The sequence below is a fragment of the Gobio gobio genome (assembly GCF_949357685.1).
Source record: "Gobio gobio genome assembly, chromosome: 16".
In the NCBI taxonomy this organism is placed as follows: domain Eukaryota; kingdom Metazoa; phylum Chordata; class Actinopteri; order Cypriniformes; family Gobionidae; genus Gobio; species Gobio gobio.
In genome coordinates, this window is record NC_137109.1 from 25,396,551 (window position 1) to 25,417,276 (window position 20,726).

Genomic DNA, 20,726 nt, shown 5'->3' on the forward strand with positions numbered 1-20,726 from the left:
GTAGGCATAGAATACATGCGGTTTTTAGAGGAAAATCCTATTTTTGCCCTTCACGCAGTAATGAAAACAGACAGTACGGTGCCGAGAGATGAGCAAGGTGTTATTTTGGCACAGAGTGGATCTACGGTAAGCCCCAGGGAGCGGTAGGATTGAGTACAAGTACAGTATTTAACTGTCACTTTATTTGAGCTCATTACGCCAGTGAAATTCGCTCAGAAATGACAGTTTGTTTTATTTTCATTCGCTGTGTTGCCAGTACTTACACGTTGGTTTGGTCTTCGGAGAATATCCTTTTTCAATCAACTCCACCATTGCAGCTGCCACCACAGCTCACCTGGGAATAGTTCATTCACATGGCATACGGGTTGTAGAGGCACAGCTCTGAAATATCCATGGATAAATTATTCATCAAGCAGACATCTCACAAAACACAGAGGAAAACATAGAGGCGTCTGGATATAGCTGGCAGTATAACACATTCTGTAAGCCGTGAGGTTGTTCGCTCTCGTTTTAGCAGCCGGCATTTTCATAACCTGCAGTAGGAATATTTCACGGCATGTTAATGCATGCATCCTTTGACTTATAAATGTTACAGAGAGGATACCATTACATCAGAGGCCGTTGGCGCAAGGGCTATAAATTTGGGAAGGGCAACAGGATGAATTATCTTTAGTGGGGATGATATTTACACATCAGTGCAGTTCAGAGAAAGAGAACATTTAATTTGCTTCCTCCGATCGATCAAAATTTATGAGATTATAAAGACCTACTTCCACAGATGCTTTCAATTCACATATTAAGTGCTGGATCTTTAGAAGAGAAAGTCTTGTTTTTTTCCACCGAGTAGCTCTGTCTAGTATAATGTCACCGTAGACTGAATAAGGCAGGAAGTAAACATTTTCTCACATACGGAAGAGGAGAATCTGACCCACACTAAAATATGATGTCATGAGAGATAAAAAACAAAACCACACTCTTTTCTAAAGAAGTGTATCACATTTTACACCCGATCAACAGTTATAGTATTTTATGCTTGCAAAGTCCTGGTTTATGTATAAGCACATAAGACAGTGTCAAGTGATTTAAATACTGCATGTAATCAAATCAATGTCACGGTGTGCTGATTAATTAAACAAGGGATGAAGAAATTCATCCCAATGAAAATATAAACACATTACATTATTGTGAGGCTAAGTAAAAAATGTAACAAACATTAGAAAATGAGATTTTGTGTTATGGTTAACAGAGTTTTTCAGTATTTTGCTAACCATGTTATCGCAATTTTTTTAGTCTGCAATTTTTGCAGTATAGGGATTTTTATGTATTCTGTCTTACTTGTTCTGACAAGGAGCATTGCCTGCACTCATAGCTGGGGCTCAGAGGGCATTACATGCATTTATTTTTCTTTCTTTTTTCAATGAATTGTACTGTATTAACATAGATGGCCATGGGTTGGCACCCACTGATGCTCTCTCCTGCTATACACATCTCTCATGGATGTTTACGAGTCTATCAATATTTTTGTGTGTGGTTTTAACCTTTTATCTTTTAACAGTGTGGTAATACAATCAATTTAGGTCAAAGACAATAAATAAAACAAGTAAATCTGGCAAGATTATTCCTTATTGAGCCATCTTCATGTCAGTCTTATCCGTATTGCTTATATACGCAAGACATGAACTCTCAAACGTCAGTTTTGACCCTTTAAAAGCTTATGCTAATTACTTTGCCGGTCTGAAAGCTTTCTTAGTGTTAGCCTTCTCCACTGATTGATACGGTCTTGTGAACTTAAGTACCATGACTATATTCCATGATATTCATTCTTCATCTACCACATACAAGACCTATTTTCAGACTGAAATGACATTTGCTGCAACATTAAAACAAATTGCAAATGTAATCTTTTACACTAGAAAATATTTTTACCCCCTGAAAATGAACTGCTATGTTTGCATGAGAACCACAGTAAGGCTATCATGCGTTGTGTTATGAATATTTAATCAGAGAATTAGATAAAACAAAAGAGATTTGATCTCTTAAGACTTGTGTCATGTGCTTTAAATTATCATACCTCAGAGCCTCTAGGTATACAATGATACATCTGCTGTTACATTTGTTTGTTATTCTATGTTTTTCTTCCCCGTCCTTTTATCACTTTTCATTTAGTATGCGTAAATAAAGCATAAATTTGCCTTACAGGCACAATGTGATGGAAATGAGGCCTTTAATGTGCCTCTAGACTCTGGATTTTGTTGTGCATTTCTGTGTGTGTTAATAGTGAGATCAGACCAAGTTCCCACTTGCACATTTTTACCCAAAAGGCAAAAAAAAAACCACAACAACAACTATTCATTGGTTATGCATTTTATTTCCCTGTATGATGTTCATCAGTAGGGGAGAGCCAACTGAACAGTAGGTGGTAATGCATTGAGTGCAATCATAAATCAGAACAAGAGAATATGTATGTAAAATGAGTTGGATATAAATATTAGTACTCATTATTTGTCTTTGGTCTCATAGGTTGTTATGTAAATCATTTAAACACAGAAATGTTTCACCATCATGGCGTAACAGTTAGGTTTCCGGCTTAGTTTTCCATTCCCACTTCCATTTGCTGTCCTCACTGGCAAGGCTAATAAAAATGATGAAAAGGCCAAGAAAGAGTCTATGTTGACATGCAATGTCTCAAAACAAATGCACAATTATGTTAACTTTTGAATATATTCAAACACGTCATGCCTAATAGTGTAAGCTATATAAAATGTAAGCTAAATTCATATGGTATAACACTCAAAGAGTTCATTACCAATAAAACGTCAAAACAGTGGAACGTCAAAATCTTGCGAGGCAGCCAAGGCAGTAATGAATAAAATATTTTAGGGAAGAAATTAATCTGGATTCAGCCTAGAAGCTGTACCACTATGGGAATTGATGAAAACTGCTGAATACTATGTTTAGAATGTTTTTGTCGATCTTCTGTAATATCGAGGCTGCAGACCTGCTCATCATAAATAATTCAGAGGGATTGATGAAATATCTATATTTTTAGTAATTATTTGTTCAAACAGAAAGTGAGATGAAGAGGCATATAATATATACTGAACTTACAGAGGTCATGGTGATTTTGTAATGATGAACTGCACCTGTAAAATCATGTTAGTGGAGGGCAGACTGATATCCCAAGCAGAAATTAGTGAAAACTGTTCTAATTATATTCTTTTACAACTACTTTTTTGTAGTAACCTAAATGGCTGAATACAGTTTAGGAATTAACATTAATGTGTTGGAGATTGTAAAACTGGAGAATGTCAAAAATAGTAACAAAAACTTTTTCAACATGCACTCGTACCAGTATCTCACTAAAACTAACGTAGAATCCCTAGTTAAGATGGGTTTTTAAGCTAGACCTGTTTACTATGACCGACACTCATTTAGAATAAATTCATATTTCTGTGAAACATCTGTTTCTGATTTTCCTAAAACCTGAGAGAAATGTTTGGTGTCCTACATATCCCTGCAGGCGTAAAGGGCTTAGGGCCATGTCTGTGACCTGTGTAACCATTTCTTCAACCAGTGTAACAAGCTGACAGTATGCTGGCCTGCAAAGGGTCATGGCGTGTGTAACTACTACCCTGCACACATTAAAAGTTCATATCAAGGGTTGAGCATTCTCATGAAATCACAGTGGAGAATCATCTTTAGGTAACTGTACTAATACTACATTTCTGTATCTAGCATATGGCCTGACATGTATCATGACAGACCTGATAACATGTTTGAAAAAATGCTGATGACCATTCAGTAGTTTGAATGCATTGCAATTTCATGAAATTTAGTGAAAGGTTAAGAGAGTTCAAAATTATTATTGCCTTATTGCCAATATATTGGTATTGCCTTGTACAGCTCACTGTAATGACTTGCTGGAAGTAATTTTGCTGAAGGATTTTCTGTAAATCCATTGTAATTTCCATGTCTGCACACAGAACTATAGTATGGAAGCTTGTTTCCGCCACGGAATAAAAAATTAAATAAAAAAAGGTAATTGCAACTCACAATTTTGACTTTTTTTCTTGCAATTGCGAGTTTATATCTCACACTTAATTTCTTGCAACTTTTTTCCTCAGAATTGCAAGAAATAAACTTGCAATTGGGAGAAAAAAGCCCTTGATTTGATGAAAAAAAAAATTTCAATGCATTATGTGTTCTTCTGAGAAACTTTGCGTTCACTCACAAAATGTTTGCCCCTGAGAAACTTTGCATTCGCTCACAGAACCTTTGCGTTCCCTTGCAAAAACATTTGTGTTCCCCTGAGAAACTCTGCTTTCAAAAAGGTTTGTGAGCGAATACAACGTTTCTCAGGGGAACGCAAACATTTTGCAAGCAAACGCAAAGTTTCTCGGGGGGAACGCAAAACATTTGCGAGAAAAGCATTGGCATATAATTTTTCCTCCCATCTCATATTTTTTTCCCATCACCGTGTCCCTTTAGGGGCTCCGTAGAATTGTGAGATAAAAAGACGCAATTACCTTTTTTATTTAATGGTGGAAACATACGGAGCCCCTAAAGGGACATGGTGAAGAAAGAAAATATGAGATGGGGGGAATTTATTATCTTGCTGTCCCCTGAGAAACATTGCATTCCCTCGCAAAGAACACAAAAGTTTTGCGAAAAGGAAATAATTTTACTCCCATCTCATATTTTTTCCACTGCCATGTCTTCCGTAGAAACAAGTTTCCATACAGACCATAACATCTATAAAATCGACTATAAAAACATCTTATAGTCCTTTTTTTGTCATTAAATAGTGCACACAATAATAATGATTTGGTATATGTCTATCATAAACACAAATAATCACATTCAGTTTTATGTTCACCTGGATTACATACCATTTTAACACTTTTAGGCTCTCAAATGCTGAAATTGTGAAAAATATATTCAGCGCATTGCTAGTTGAGTAGTCCTTGTAAAAAAAAACAAAAGAACGAAAAAAGACCACCGCTTTCTTTTGATGAAATGCTGTCTATGAGAGGAATTTTGGCCCTGACCCTTTAATAAGGAAACAGCAGAGACTTGAGTCAGCAGCTGTTACATTGAATGATATCTCAATTTCCTCTCAATTGCCTTGGAAAATAATGACACCATCTTGTCCTAGGATGAGTAGAGCTTCATTTCAGGGAGAGATTTATAGTATCTTCATAAAGCATTGACAGGTCAAGAGACATTGTCCAGGTAGAGGGATGGAAATGTAGTGTTTGAGGGATGAAATGATGATTTCATGTTTTATACATGAAATGATTGCACAGCAATGCTAGTTGCTTGTAGTATAAAACAATCACTGAAGTTTAAACAGATGGAGCAAATAACTATTGAACATTATTTCTTACAAACATATTAAAATTGGCTTTTCAAAAGCTAGTTTTACAATCTTTATAAATCAAGACTTTGGCTTGAAGCTTGCTTTTCGGGGGGCTTTACTGATTAATCAGTGAATTAAGTTTTTATGTGTTCAAAAGAAAGCATCACACAACAGCCTTGGAAATATCTAAACTTCACAAGGGCTTTTATACAAATTTTAATAAAGGGCAGCAGGAAAAAAGAGAACATTGAGAAAATCAAATGTTCAGCTAATGCATTAATCTGTGAATAGATGGCAGCAGACTTTTATTCCAATTGGGTGCAAAGATCAATAGCCTTTATAATTAGTTTCATATCACATTTACATGAATATCTAAACAAAACACCATCTGTCTTGCAGTTTATCTAATGCTTACACAAGCTATTACAGGCGTCACTATAATGCATATACAATGTAAATATTGGTGTAGTATGTTTAAAAACACACTATGCAGTATTTGTAAAAGTGCCACATACTAACACACACACCCTCATTTCTGCAGTAGAATGTTGTTTGTCTTGCGAAATGCAGCTATTAGCATAATTATTGATAATTCAGGATTTGTTGTCATTTTAAATCAATACATTAAAGACAGGCAATAAATTATCCCAACACTGCTGAGTGTTCCACATTCAATCAAATTATCATTCAGCTTTTCAACATGTCTATTAGCCTCAGCATAATTTGTAGATGTATATAATTTGCATTTGCTGAGAATGGATATTAGGGGAAAAAATGCATACTTAGCAAACATCTGGCTTCATTTTTCTTACTGAATATGATGGGGAAAACATAACGAATTCATGCATAGTGTATGTTTTAACTAACCCTTTTAAAATTTCTTCTTTAAATAATGTACAAAGCGCTGTAAAGCCCCTGTCAGAGGATTCCTAATGGCATAAGGCTTTCCTGGATGCTGATCCGGAGCTTTTCCTTTAAGGCTAAAAACGCAGCACTGGTGTATCACTGGATTTTAACATTTTCTGCACAGCTTTTTATAACCCTTGAGGTAAGCACTATTTAACTTGCAGTTGGTTAGCAATTGTGATGAGACACTGCACACTGAAGGGGCAATATAGTCTGAAGATAAAGAAAAAAAAAACAAGTGCAATACTTATGATAATAAGAAGAGGTCTGACCTGGAGGTTCTATAGCACTTTGAAGAAAAAAAAAAACATGCTTTCATCTTCACACCTGCTCGGCTTCTGAAGCACTGTGTGTGGTTATGTTTACAAATATCCTCAGTGACTTTATCTTTGTTCTAAAGTGCAGCTAAAATCGCATAAAAGACAGAAAAGAACAACCATGAAAACAAAAAATATGTCTGGGGGTATTGTTTTAAAAAACTAATTTCATCTCTACAAAGGGCAATAAATAAAACAATGAATCAAAGTAAAATGTCTTTAATGCACTTCACCATGTTTTAACTACCACATGGCGAGTGTTATAGCACTGAATATTAAGACATAATAATGATACACTAGGTAATTTTGCCTCCACCGTTTCTGCAAGAGGTATGTTTATATTCTTTTCAATCTAATTAAAGGCCTTGAAGATCTGTGACCTGTATTGCTACTCATAATGGTTTTGTTGTTGCCTCATTAATAATGCATTCACAGAAGTTGTTCACAGAATGTGGATTATTAAAAACCAATTCCTGGCAATTAACCTTGATCCTAAAATGCAATGCATCATCATTTGACACTGTGTTGACACTAAATATGCGTGAGGATATTAATTGCCATTAACAATAAAAACAGCTCCTCTTGGCATTACTCCCTTATTCAAATGTATAAAGCCGTAGTCTAATGAAAAACCCAGAATCTATTGATACATCCTTTATCAGGCCTCAATAGGCCTTACGTTTAGGAAAGAAACCAGCCACACCTTTGATCTATTCAGTCAGGATGGAAAGTATGCTGAAAGGACTAGACTTTTTGACAAGTGGAATTCATATATACTGTGGGTAGGCATGTTGAGGCAATAAGTTATTTTGATTGCAACAGCAGCAGCAATTTTATGTTTTCAAAGTCACAAAGGGCCATAACTGTTCTATTGGCCTACACGACTTTCCTTTTTAAAGAGGTTTGGATATAACAACAAATGTAGATTGAGTCATTACATCATTACAACAAAATTAGAAGAACCCCATACACTCTTTCTGCCCCTTATGATATTTTTTGTTATTATGTTAGGTGCCTATCTTATAGGTAGTCGAAATAAAGGGAAGCTGGTCTTTATAGCAAAAATAAACCCTGTTAGATATCACTTTCAAGCGGACATTTTGCAATAGTTATCCTACTTATTACAAGGCTACTTAAAAAATGGATAGGTTGAAATATCAGCATATGGACATTTCTATTTATTTCATTTCATTTGGTAACATTTTTTTCATTGAATGGACCAATGTGAAAGAACACTTCATTTCTCAGAATTAGGGGTGTAATGGTACCAAAAATGGCGGTCCGATATGTGGCCTATCACAGAAGTTTGAAGTTCGGTATGCTTTCGAAAAACAAAACAAAACAAAAAAACATTTATTAATCAGTGGTTTACTGAACAAACTATCTCTGTCTTTAATGATATACAATATACAATATGTGTACACACTGCATTACACTGTAGTTTGTGTTGTCGTAGATGGGGGGCACACTCATTATAATGACATATTTTTGTAGGCCAACCCAGAAGTTAGCATCACCCTGGTTCCCTCGACAAAACCCCAATAGGATTATTACATTGGGTTTTGGATTATAGCAGAAAATAAACTCTGTGACCAACAAAATCTCATGAATCTTGAACGTTTTTTTTCTTTCTTCCATTTTGATAATCTTTACAAATGAACACAACGTTTATGATTTGTAAATACAATTGGCAGCAGTTAAAAGCTAAATGTAGGCTATAAACAAACTACACCTCAGTCGCTAAGTTGATCACTAAGCTTCTGACATCTCTTTCAGTCTTTGTTTAAAAACATTTCCCATGGAAGTTCAAGTTATGATTGATTGCAAGAGTGGGATTATAAGAACAAAGAGACAGTGAAACCAGAATAGTGAGTAGACGAGTTTACCTGTTTGGCGTTATGACGTTTAATGTCCCCAACAACCCCTGCAGTCCAATATAGTAACTTGTTAGCAACCACCTTTTACAAGACAAGTAAAAGCTTAAAAAAATTCACAAGGGGGTATTACTGATGTATTTTACATCATAGAATAAAATGTAACGTAAACCGTAGACCTTATTTCAAGCATTTCACCAAAAACCCATTAAAAAAATCCCATTGTATTCGGGACAATGGAACCGAAAGTGCTAAAATGCGCTCTATAGATTGCAACTGCCAACTCTTTCAGCGGTGTTCGTTCCAGAAGTATTTTTTTCCATTAATTTCTCCCATAGGGATTTCAAAATAGTCTTAGTTAACGCGTTATAAGCCATGAACCAAGCCAACCTGCAACAAGGTGAATCCTAACATTACAATCTTTGATTTGAAGCAAAATCATACAAAATTACAAAGGTGCAAGACTAAACTACAATCCCATGAAGCCCTGCGAATAGCATCTTCAAATCAAAAACGATGGAGGAATATAAAACTAAAATTTTGATTATATATGGTGGAATTTTCTGTACAGCATCATGGGTAATGTATTTTTTTTCACCACAAATTTCCACTGTTAAGCACAATTATTTTAAAACTAAGTTGAAAAAAATGCAGGCTGAGAATTCAACAGAAGGAAATACTTTCAATTATCAACCTCATAGCTCACAGTAAAGTTGTCTTTAAAGGTTTAGAAGTTATTGTTAAAAACAATTTCCATATGGAGAAAATAAATGTTTACTTCTGGAACCCGACTGTTGCTCTCTATACACTCCTTCTGTTCGACTCGCATACTTGTGACATTTCATCCATTTCATTTAATTTCATCGTGCAGGTGTCAGATTGTCCTACGAGGGCTTACTGCGCACATCAATATTTAATTTTTTTTTTCTAAAATATTTGCATTGTTTTGAGGGAAGGTTTAGGGTAGATTTAGGTACGGATGTTAATAAAGCCTCAAACCACAGCACAATCTGAGAGGCAGCATTTTTCTCTGTCAAATTGTGCTACCTACTGTTTTAATGGGAGGTGACAATATCTGACAAGGTAGGACAAATCGACAGAACACCACGCATGGCAAGTTGTGTAGGTTATGATTTAGTTTAAAGTGCTTAATCTAAACTTGGATTGTGCGCTTTTCCAGCAGTTGCTCACTCTGTGTCCTCCGTGTTCGCAATAGCTTGTAACGTGAAAAATCCATTACAACTGTATTATTTAAGGCAATTATTTACTCATACTCAACCCACTCTGACAAATGGACGAATGATTTGGACAGAGCGCTTTCTGAATGCTGATGGCTAGATATTTATCTCTTAAACAGACATGCTCTTTAATTGCTGGAATTGAGCAATTGAACTAAAAGAAAATAGTTCCTTCAGCACAAATCCCGGGGCTTACATGAAAACAGATCAATCTTGAAAATGAGGTTGAGCCCTATGTACTCACTACATCAGACTTAAAGGACAGTGGGTGAAAATGCTGGAGGAATGAAGCCCCAGTTAAGCTGTCTGGGTGATAAAGATGATTTCTACTCACGGCTTTGAGCGAGCACAGATAGCTGTAATCCTCTTTTAGAAGTGAGGTTCATTCATCTTTTTTAGTTTATTGTTATGGAATTGTCTGTTAGACACACATGGCATATTAGTATTCTATGAACTGTAGAATTATAGATATGCCAGGTGCTTTAAAAGATATGCAAGGCAGAAAATAAAGCACCTTATAAACATTGGCCTGGTATTTTTAAAGCACTGTAGGCTCAAGACTTTTTATATACTCAGTATTTTGTCTCCGCATCCGATGATGCTGTTTATACTTGTAGTATTTTAAACACTGACAGGAATTAGATTAGATCCAGAAGCTGAATTATATTACATTGTTTGCATTTACAAAATCTTGTTCAATGACATTTTGGAAAAGGGAAGCAAATTTTGCAATATGGATGAAAAACCCCTCCGACACACACAACTGGTTCAGTTATTCTGTTTTAAGCAGGAAAGCACTGTTGTGCAGTTTCAACATAATGTGTGCACTGTGCATCACTGAATAACAAAGCATGCTTCAGAAACCAGGCAAGAGACACTGACATGCTCTTCTATGAGGAATAAGATCCTGCCACTTAAAATCGCTAAGGGCTGCTTCAGTATGTTTGCAACCATCTAGCAGCTATTTCTTGAAAGGTCAAACAAAAACATGCACAGACCACACGTGGGCAGAGATGCTGACACATATTTTATTATAGCATCCTTGAAAAATCCTTCATACCTGCCTCCTAGCAAAATTCTCATGTGATTGACAACTCTTGAGTTGCACCACTAAAATCGCGAGAGCATGAATATTAATATTTTTGAGCAAATTTGGTTGAGAGTATTGAACAAACCACTTATCAGCTGTGCAAAGCTAGTGCACTTTAACAAAAAGCAGGTTTTAAAGAATACAATATTCAAAGCAGATAATACTACTGATGATAAGCAACGGTTTTTGAGAGAAGGGAATGATGTAAAATCTGTTTAAGCACTTTGTGGTGCTCCACTCTGTGTTAGGCTCTTGAAATAGCGTTTGAAGAGCCTGTTGGCAGGCACTTGTCAAGAAACGCTCAGGTAACTGTTACAACTTCCCACTTGCTATTGATCTGGTTGAATGAAGTGATACAGTTCAAGTTCAATAACTGCTCAGATGCTGTACTGATATGAAGATATGAGGGGTTATGTAATACATCACATAACACAACAAATAGATTCCGATAAATGCCCTCTGAGTACATAGTATGAAATATGTCATATAGCAGTTGAACTAGGAGCTATTTATTCTTCCTGCTCATAGTGCATAATGATATGAAATGTTATAGCCAGAAGTTGTACTCGACTGTTTTATCAACAACAAAAACATTAAAAGATAAACATATAAAAGGGATGAAACTTATCAAAAGATTAACACATATAATATGTATGAAACTCAGATATTATTCAGCCAGGGGTTACAAAAATGTGCTTTTGTTTGCTATACATCATGTTTCAGGTGCATTGTGGCTCTTAAAGAGCCTTTATATAAAAAGCCAATTTCACAAGCAGAAAGAAAACATTTTCAGTAAATTTACAACCTTTCAGAAAGTGATACAGAAGCAATTTGGTTTTCTGATATTGGTAGACATAAAAGTCCTCTCAGCATTCCTTTGAGCAAAAGTAATGCATCTAGGTTTTACAGCCCCTCTTATGTTGGCTTATTTCTTATTCAGTACACCCAGCTCTGTGCCCAAAAGTAGTTATAATGTCATGGAGATAAATTACCCATCTATTTAGCATAAAAAACAACCCTATAATGACCAGAAGGAGTCTGGGACTGGTAGCCTTTGCTGTCCACACAATATAAACACGCTATTATAAATGTTTAAATGCCGTGCAGCTGCAAAAGTGTCACTTTTTAATGAATAAAAACATGTTGGCATAATGTAATGTATTTTTTAACACTTGATTGTCTTATGCATCATGAGCACCACACAGAAGCAAAAAATTAAACATCTCATCTGAATCCTCAAACCGTTTCTCCCGTGGCCTGTTCAACTACATAAAGTACCATTATCTTAAAACAATATACAAGATTTGAAGCAAACCCATTTTTTGGATGCTCTACAATACCCTATGTGTGAAATAACAGGCTATTTGATATGATCCGTCAGCCAGACAGCCTGAGTTTGGCTTTGCCAGTGGCATTAGATCAGAGCAACCCCATGACAATTTTTAATGTTTAGAAGTCAACCCCCCTCCGCTTGTAAATATCAGTGTGATCACCTACCCCTGACAGCTGACCAGAGAGATAAAGATAATGTATTCCGTATAAGAGTCACCTTGCTCATCAAGCTAACTCATGTCAAGCCATCAAAGCCAGGAATGTCAAGGAATCTCATGTCAAGCCAGCTCCATCTTTTTAAATGGGCCAACTGACTACTTATCACAGGTATTCTGCTATAAAGAGAGAGCAGAGGTGTGTATCTGGAATTAATGTGATTTATACAGCAGTATGTTTAAAAACTAGCTCATGTGATGGAGCATGTCTGCCTTCAAAGTCAAGGACGCAAGGGTGAAATTCTGCTTTTCTGTGTCGCCTCTAAGGACGGAGTCACAGTTCACAAAACCATTGATCCAGTAAGCGCAGCTTGCACTGGGATTTACTCTGTAATTAAAACTTTTACGAGATCATAACGTTTTATCAGGTTCTTAATATTCATCCCGAACTTTATGGTTTTGCAACTCTTGTTAAAGATGAAATGGACAATAGGACGTGCAGTTATTAAAAATATCATAATGGTCATGCTTTGTTTTTGTTATGCAAATCTCGGTGGTCAATATAACCAATCATACAGAGAAATCCGTAATTGCTGAGTTTTTGAAAATACCCTTTTGTATGGCATATAATTACAGAAAAGTAATCAAAATGCATACTGTGCGTCCCCACGGCAGCTAGACTTTTTGAACAGTGTTGTGGACTGGTTAAATGTCAGCCATGGATTTGTTCCGTGAAGGACAGCAAAATAAAGGGTTTAGATTGTTTGCTGTGAGTCAGAGGGATTATTCAGATGCAGCACAATGGCTTGTAATCTACCGGTCTGCAGGGAGAGCAGCTCAGAATTTACATTATCAAGGCTCTATGAAGAGACCAGATCCCCGCAAAGTCCCGTGCATCCAAAAGAATAAATAAATAAAAACAGAAAAGTTTGTGCAAATGGTAATCTGCGCCTTTGGAAACCTCTGGCTTTCAATCCACTTATTTACGGAGTTTAGCTCTAATGGTTTCAATTTTAGCTCTGACAAGTGTGAAGGAAGATATACATAGAATCACTAATGTCCAATTGGGAGGAGAAAAAAAAGAGCATTGTTATTACTTCTGCACAGTATGATTCATGCATACAAAAACTGCCTCAAACAACACGATGACAGTCATTGGCAGAGCTTGCTTTTGTCGGTGCAAACTCGTATAGAGTAAAATTGAGAAGGTAACAGTGATAGAGGAGATTTTACTGTGAAATTGGCATTGCCATCATTCTTTAAGAAAAGCTATAAATGTGTTTATTTAAGCATGCGTGTTACAAAGTAATTCTCCTGCTGTCATGCTGCAGAGGGAATTGATGAAAAATGGCACAAAATTGTTCATGACATACTTTTAAAATTTGCTCAAGCTAACCACTTATCTAAATAATATTTAAAATTGATATTCAAAAACCGTGCCTGTTTAGTATGTGATGGGTTCACTAACTGAAGCTCTGCCGTGGGAGACAGCTGGAGTCAAATAATCCATTAACAATACATACACACATTTCAGGAATATGTGCACATATGATTAATATGTTATTATTATTATATTTTTTTTTGTCCATACAAGAAAAGTTTATGGGGTCAAAAACAAACGTTAATTTTGTATGGACCAAAGAAAGGAAATCCTACAGGTTTCTAACGATATGATAAGTAAATTATGATAGAAATGTAATTTTTCTCTTTGATCTCTTTGAATAAACAGCTATTAGAGTTGGAAGAGTGTTCTATAAACACTGAAATGCACATGTCCGTGACTCACGCTTTACCGCAATGCAAACACATTTTCTCCAACATGACCTGTCAGTCAGTGTAACTGTGGAACCTCAGAACTGACGGGTCCATTGAGGGGAAAATGGAAGATAAAGTCACAGGTGGACAGAGCAGCTTGTGCAGCTGTTAGTTAAGTTTTTCCTGTCACCTACATAGATCAGATAGTTATATCAAACTGACAGAAGCGCGCATCACTCGGTCTCAGCTCAACACTGGTCTGCCTCTTTCCCACAGGTTGGCTTTGAACAGTTTTTCTAAGATGAGCTCCAACTGCTCAGATGAATTTTTCCAGGCCACAAACCATGCGGAACAGACCTTTCGAAAGATGGAGACCTATCTTCAGCACAAGCAGCTGTGTGATGTACTTTTGATAGCTGGAGATCACAAGATCCCCGCACACAGGTGAGTCTCCACATTCAAATGTCCTACTTTCTCTGTAAAAACAGACAGATGAACAGGGCAGAGGGGAACGCTGCTTAAAATGCAGTGCAATACTTCTCTTGATATCAATTGAAAAGAGATTGAATTTACATTTATCTCTCTTAGACTAAATCAAACTATTAGTACAGCTACTTAAAACAACTAAATGATTTTGTTTAGCTCTTAGTTAACTAAACATGCCCCCAAAATATGACTTTATTCTAAGAACTGTAGGATAACAAAGGGGATAAAGGCGCACCGTATTCTTTATATGACTCCATTTATCATAGTTGTCGAATTTAAAAGAGAATCCCAACTTGTTGTTTAGAAGAGAATCCCAACTGGTTGTTTGGTCATTTATATTTGATAGTTAATCATACATTTAATCTTTCCGTTTTAACCCTTTGTTGCAATTATACCGTTCCGTATTGGAGATAGTTAATAATTACAGATTAATTCAGAAAGGATCAAAAATGTAACAATTTATTAACAATCAAGTAAATGTAAAATGTCAATTACATAATAGACAGAAATCTCTTTTAAAAGGAAACACAAATTCTAATTATGGTTACACTTAAAATAGTTTCAAATAGATGCAAACTTAAACCCTTAATTATACTCAGTAGGCCTCTACCTAGAATGTTACCTGTGGGATAGAGAGAGAGAGAGAGAGGAGAGAGAGAGAGAGAGAGAGAGAGAGAGAGAGAGAGAGAGAGAGAGAGAGAGAGAGGAGAGAGAGAGAGAGAGAGAGAGAGAGAGAGAGAGAGAGAGAAAGATAGAGAGAGAGAGAGAAGGAAGAGTGAGAAAGAGAGAGCCAAAGAGCAGCTCTCTCTAGAGAAAGCAGTGAATCCAAAAAGAGAGAGAGAGAGAGCCAAAGAGCAGCTCTCTCTAGAGAAAGCAGAGAATCAAAAGAGACAGAGCTACAGTTCGGATCTTCTTTTATCCTCTTCTCTGATGTCAACAAACTCAAATATGACTCTTTCAAAACTGACTAATCAGACTAAACCGTAAGACGTTTGAAAGTAACCAATCAGACGAAACTTCCCCCATTGTACCAAAGGTGTGAAAACCATTTGGCCAGCAAGCCATTCTTTTGTCCTTAGAAACTCCAACTGGCCCCTCTGATGGCGTTAAGGGGGGAGGGGGTTGAGTCAATTTCAAATATCTTGGTCACGACGATGGCTGCTAACAGGAAAGCAGATGATTTTGTTCTATTTCAAATATCTTTGATTATTTTCCACCTTACAGCACAAAAACTTGCTGCAGCACTTTCCAAAGCATCTGCTTTTCAGGATGCACATGGAAATTTGGCTGATCCCTGATGTGATCGTGGGCAGCAGCGTTAAGTTGATTCTGTGCTAAATTGATCTAATATTTGATGTTTTTTTTTTAAATGTTGTAGATCTTAACTGTCACCGTCTCACTGGTGGGACGCCTGGTGCTCTTTATTTAATCGCCTTTTTTTCGTATCATATATTTAAGTAATCATCATAAATTAGGTATCATTTGAAAGCTTACAAACTCAAAATTCATCCTGTGAAAACCGTTTTGAAATCGGACATTGTGTTACCATGGAAACGGTACTCTAAATTATTCTAGCGGGCTCTTCCCCTAGTGGGCATTGTCATGCTTCATATTACAACAATTATTTTAACTACTTTATAATTAAAATCTTTTCCAATCTTGACAAAACACATATTGTCGGAAAGGTCTGAGTCTCAAGGGTCCATATTTGGTGACTGTTTGGTGATGGAAGTGATATTTGGACAGAAATTTACAGGAAAATGCATAAAAAAAAAAAATTTTGAATTTGAATGACACCCGGTGGCTATTTTTGGTATAGCGCCTAAACAAAATCTCATGGGGACTTCAATATTTGTGATATCAACATTTTTTGTAAAATATATATTTTATATGAAATAAAAAAGATTTAGTACAGTATTTTTTATTTACAGTAGATTTAAACTTCCATAACTTTTTCATACTTTCATATTTTGAATTGCTTTAACTTCAGCTGTCTTCTTTTAAAAGATACCAAACTTTGGTCTATATTCCAAAGCATTCTTGAATTACAGCCCTTTAAGTTTGTAAAGTGCATTTTCATGTGTATTCTCAAAAAGGAGGGTGACAGTTAAGGGGTTAAAGGGATAGTTCAAGGAAATTCTGTTATTTACTCACCATCTTGTTGTTCCAAACCTGTATGAATTTCTTTCTTCTGCTGAACACAAAAGAAGATATTCTAAAGAATATGGGCAACCAAACAGGTCCAAGGTCCCATTGACTTCGATAGTAGGAAAAAAATAAAAATAAGATGGAATCCAATGGGGCCAATCAACTTTTTGGTTACCCATATTCTTCAAAATATCTTCTTTTCAGTTCAACAGAAGAAAGAAACTCATACAGGTTTGGAACAACTTGAGGGTGAGTAAATGATGACAGCATTTTCATTTTTGGGTGAACTATCCTTTTATGTAGCAAATGAGAATCATTAAAATTATTGAATATATTTTGAGGCAAAGGTCTTCTTAATGATTTTTAAGAAGTAGAACCTCAAGTTAATTAAAGGCACTCTCTGTAGTTTTTGGCGCTAGAGGTCGCCTATTCAAAACAAAGGCGTTGCTTGATGACATTGAGATTAAGCTCAGAATCTTGGAAGTTGTAGTCTTCACCTCACAACCGGTGAAAAAGAATCTGGACGGGACTCGGGCAGAAATCACGTTCATGGATGAGATTATTAACGTTACTGTAGTATGAAGCAGAACAGGGCAGAGTGTTGTGGGAGCTGAACGAGGTCACTGAAGCGATTGCTAACGTGAGATGAGCGTGGCACACGGCGACAGCAATGGAACTTGCTTATGCCACAGTCACCCCTTCGGCTTCTTCCGGTCAATCCGGTCAATCGTATGTGGGGTAACGCAGCTTTTATCATATTAGATACATCTGAGTGTGTTAAAAATTATGTTATAACGTTACTCCGCAGCTGCTATGGGACACTTGTTGCACACTGCAATAAGCTAGATCGATATTAGAATATAATTTTAATAAATGCTGGATGGCTTGTGTTGCTAAATGGCATGCAATTAATTTTAAAACATAATATATGATGGAGAAAATGCTGTATTACTGTACAATAATTTGTTTATGTCTATAAACGTCTCCAAACAGTTGTTCCCTTGTCTAATAAAACACTTGGTGTTTTTACAAAATCAAGGGTAACGCTGGTATGATGTCATTGATAGGCGACGCACGGACAAGGTCTGTGTTCTGGTTAAAATAGCTTATTTCTATGGATTTAAACAAGTCGACAAAACATATAACACTGTTCTGTTATATTTTAATACAAAAATCTTACATAGTGTGCCTGTAAAGCAAAACTTTTTTCAATAACGGAAATCTTTTATGTATCAAAATAAACAGAAAATAGTACAAACTTTGCTAAGTGATTGTTTTGAACATATATTAACTTAGACATTATTAAAAACATATTATTTTAGCCAAAATATTTGTATAAATAATGTGTGCTTTTTGGCCCAAATTGGGGGACCATTTTATACATTTATAAGATTTTTAATCAAAATAAAGCACTTTTATGATTTATTTTCACACCAAATCTGTTGCACCATCAATGTTCAAAACCAACATATATTTTACTGCAATCATACACTATGGGAGTAGTGAAAAGCATTTTTCTTAAGGTTTTTTTATGCAATAAATGTGGACTGGAGCTTTCAAGTTTCATGAAGGCAGCACAAGTACCATAAAATTGTTCCTTTTGATTCATGTGCTATATTCCTAAAAAGTCTTAAAGTCATATGTCTGAAGTCTTTCCAGGAAATAGAATAAAAAATTAAATGAAAATTCTGTCACAAACCCATTTTTTTTACAAACCCATGAGACTTAAATTCTTCTTCAGAACACAAATGAAGCCTCATTGGTTCCTCATTGGCATCAAACAAGTACTGAGCTCTTGTACTTTTTAATGTACACATTTTAACGTCCAGCAACACTTTATTTCAATGATCCACTTTAGACCTTCTACCAACTAGTACATTTGCAACTATACATGTAAACTACCAGAGTATTAGACTGTCTGCTTTGTTTTGATGATGTTTTGATGTTCGCAGAACAGACATTATAAGTAAATTTGCAACTACAAGAATGTCTAAAGTGGACCATCGAAATAAAGTGTAACCTCACGTCCAATAACATAAATGTACAGACTGAGTTTGTGAACCAGATCAACCAGAAAAGATCCAACTCAAAGCTACAATCTGTCATGTAATGGATATAATTCTCTCATGAACGTGAGCTCTGGGATGGAGCTTCAAGATTTTCAGTGAATAATGTTTTTTGTGTCTATACACAAATATAAAGTATGGCTTCAGAAAACTTTAAACATAGCACACAAGGACCACTTTTAAAATTACACAGTGACATTTTATGGATCAAGGCCAATTCATTGTAATTTCAAGGATAATGGCAATGAGTACATTGATCATAATTCAGAAAAAGTCATGGGCTTGCAAGAACATGTAAAATGATAACACAATTTTCATTTTGTGTGAACTGTTCCTTTAAGACAGATATGCAAATGGTAGCATCAGAAGTGTCAAAACTGTGCTGCATGCTCCATTTCAAACTACAGAGCCTGTTGAACTTTCTTCAAGGACTCTAAAACAGTGTTTATTTAAAGAAAGCTCTCGGCCGCTGAGTGTTTTGATGCTATTCTGTTGGAAAAATCTCTGTAGCCAAAGCTCTACTGAATGTCCCAGTTTGACACTGAGCTCAATCAACATCACCCCAGAGCTGCATGAAACAACCTGGTGAAAATAGCTGCACACACAGCGCTGAGATAAACCTTTTTGTATGGGAGGAATTTTCTACGAAGACAACTCCTGAGAAGTTGTTTGAGTTCATCGTGAAGTATGCAGTTGCACGTATAAACAATTTGCACAATTATTTGCAGACTTGTCCTGAGTGCAGTTTCAGACTACTTTGCTGCCATGTTCACAAACGATGTGAGGGAGGCGAAACAAGAGGAAATCAAAATGGAGGGTGTTGATCCTGAGGCACTGAAAGCTCTGGTTCATTTTGCATATACTGGTGAGTATTTACATTCCACTTGCGCACTATTTAAAGTCCACCTGTGGTGAAAATAACATTTTTGATGTTGTTTATATGTCTATGTGGTGTTTTAATATGCTTTAAGACGTGCAAATTCATGTCAACACTACATTGCTGAGTATTTTCTCCTTAAAACTGAAGTGAAAAAAATAAATCGCCGGTGTTTCTTATGTCACAAACTTGTAACCAATCACGTCAATGTGTGGGTGGGCTTTAGCATATCATTAACTATTCTCTAAAGCAGGGAAGTCTCCAGAGAAGCCAGTTTGTCCCACTATATTTTTCTTTTAATATGAAAATTCATGTACATTTAACAATATAGCGGGTGAATTATGTATATAATGTATATTACGATGTTATGATGAACTATTTGCCCTTCTCCACTGACTTTCTAAGTTGTTCAAAGCGTTTCTAAGGATGCAAATTTTTAGAAGGCAGACTGAGATGGCGAACGGGAATATGGTTTGTGTAACATAAGCAACACATTATTAACTTTTTCATAACGTAGTAGTGAAAGCAAAAGGCTAATCATATTAATTACAGTTATGTGTCCAACGTTGTAAAGAGCGTTTACGGGGATAATTTGCATATTCATGGATCAGCGTAGACTAAATAAAGCAAAGGTGTAAAGTTACATTCAAGCTATTTTAAGGCATGAAGATTTTTTTTTTCACAGGAAAAAAACGTTTAAATATGTAATTTTGTTGATCAAAGATACATTTTATGGGATAAAAGTATTGACAACCAGGGGACTTTAAATGTGCACTAGTAGTAGGTAGCAGAAGTGTTCCATCCACAAACGTACAAACCAAAACTGTTCATTCTACACCAGTTAAACGTAGTATTTTATTCCCAGAATAATTCTGAAAAGTTTCTTGCATATTATGCTCTTTTCTCTAATTTTACAGGAGTCCTTGAGCTAAAAGAGGAGACAATTGAAAGTCTTTTAGCTGCTGCTTGCCTCCTCCAGCTCTCACAAGTTATTCAGGTCTGCTGCAACTTTCTGATGAAACAACTGCACCCATCCAACTGCCTGGGGATCCGTTCATTCGCTGATGCTCAGGGATGCATGGATCTTTTGAACGTCGCTCACATCTACACTATGGTAGGACCT

The 20,726-nt window shown here is 36.0% G+C and overlaps 1 protein-coding gene across 5 annotated transcripts in view; it reads left to right on the forward strand.

Moving 5' to 3' along the window:
- The window catches only part of klhl4 (kelch-like family member 4), a 110,728-nt gene that overhangs the window by 4,065 nt on the left and 85,937 nt on the right, over positions 1–20,726 (forward strand). For all 5 annotated transcript variants that reach the window (XM_079839079.1, XM_079839078.1, XM_079839080.1 and 2 more), the window contains 3 exons: positions 14,303–14,470; positions 19,455–19,591; positions 20,521–20,717. In XM_079839079.1, the coding sequence (XP_079695205.1) occupies positions 14,328–14,470; positions 19,455–19,591; positions 20,521–20,717 (477 nt within the window). In that variant the 5' untranslated portion in view covers positions 14,303–14,327. The remainder of the gene's footprint in view (positions 1–14,302; positions 14,471–19,454; positions 19,592–20,520; positions 20,718–20,726) is intronic.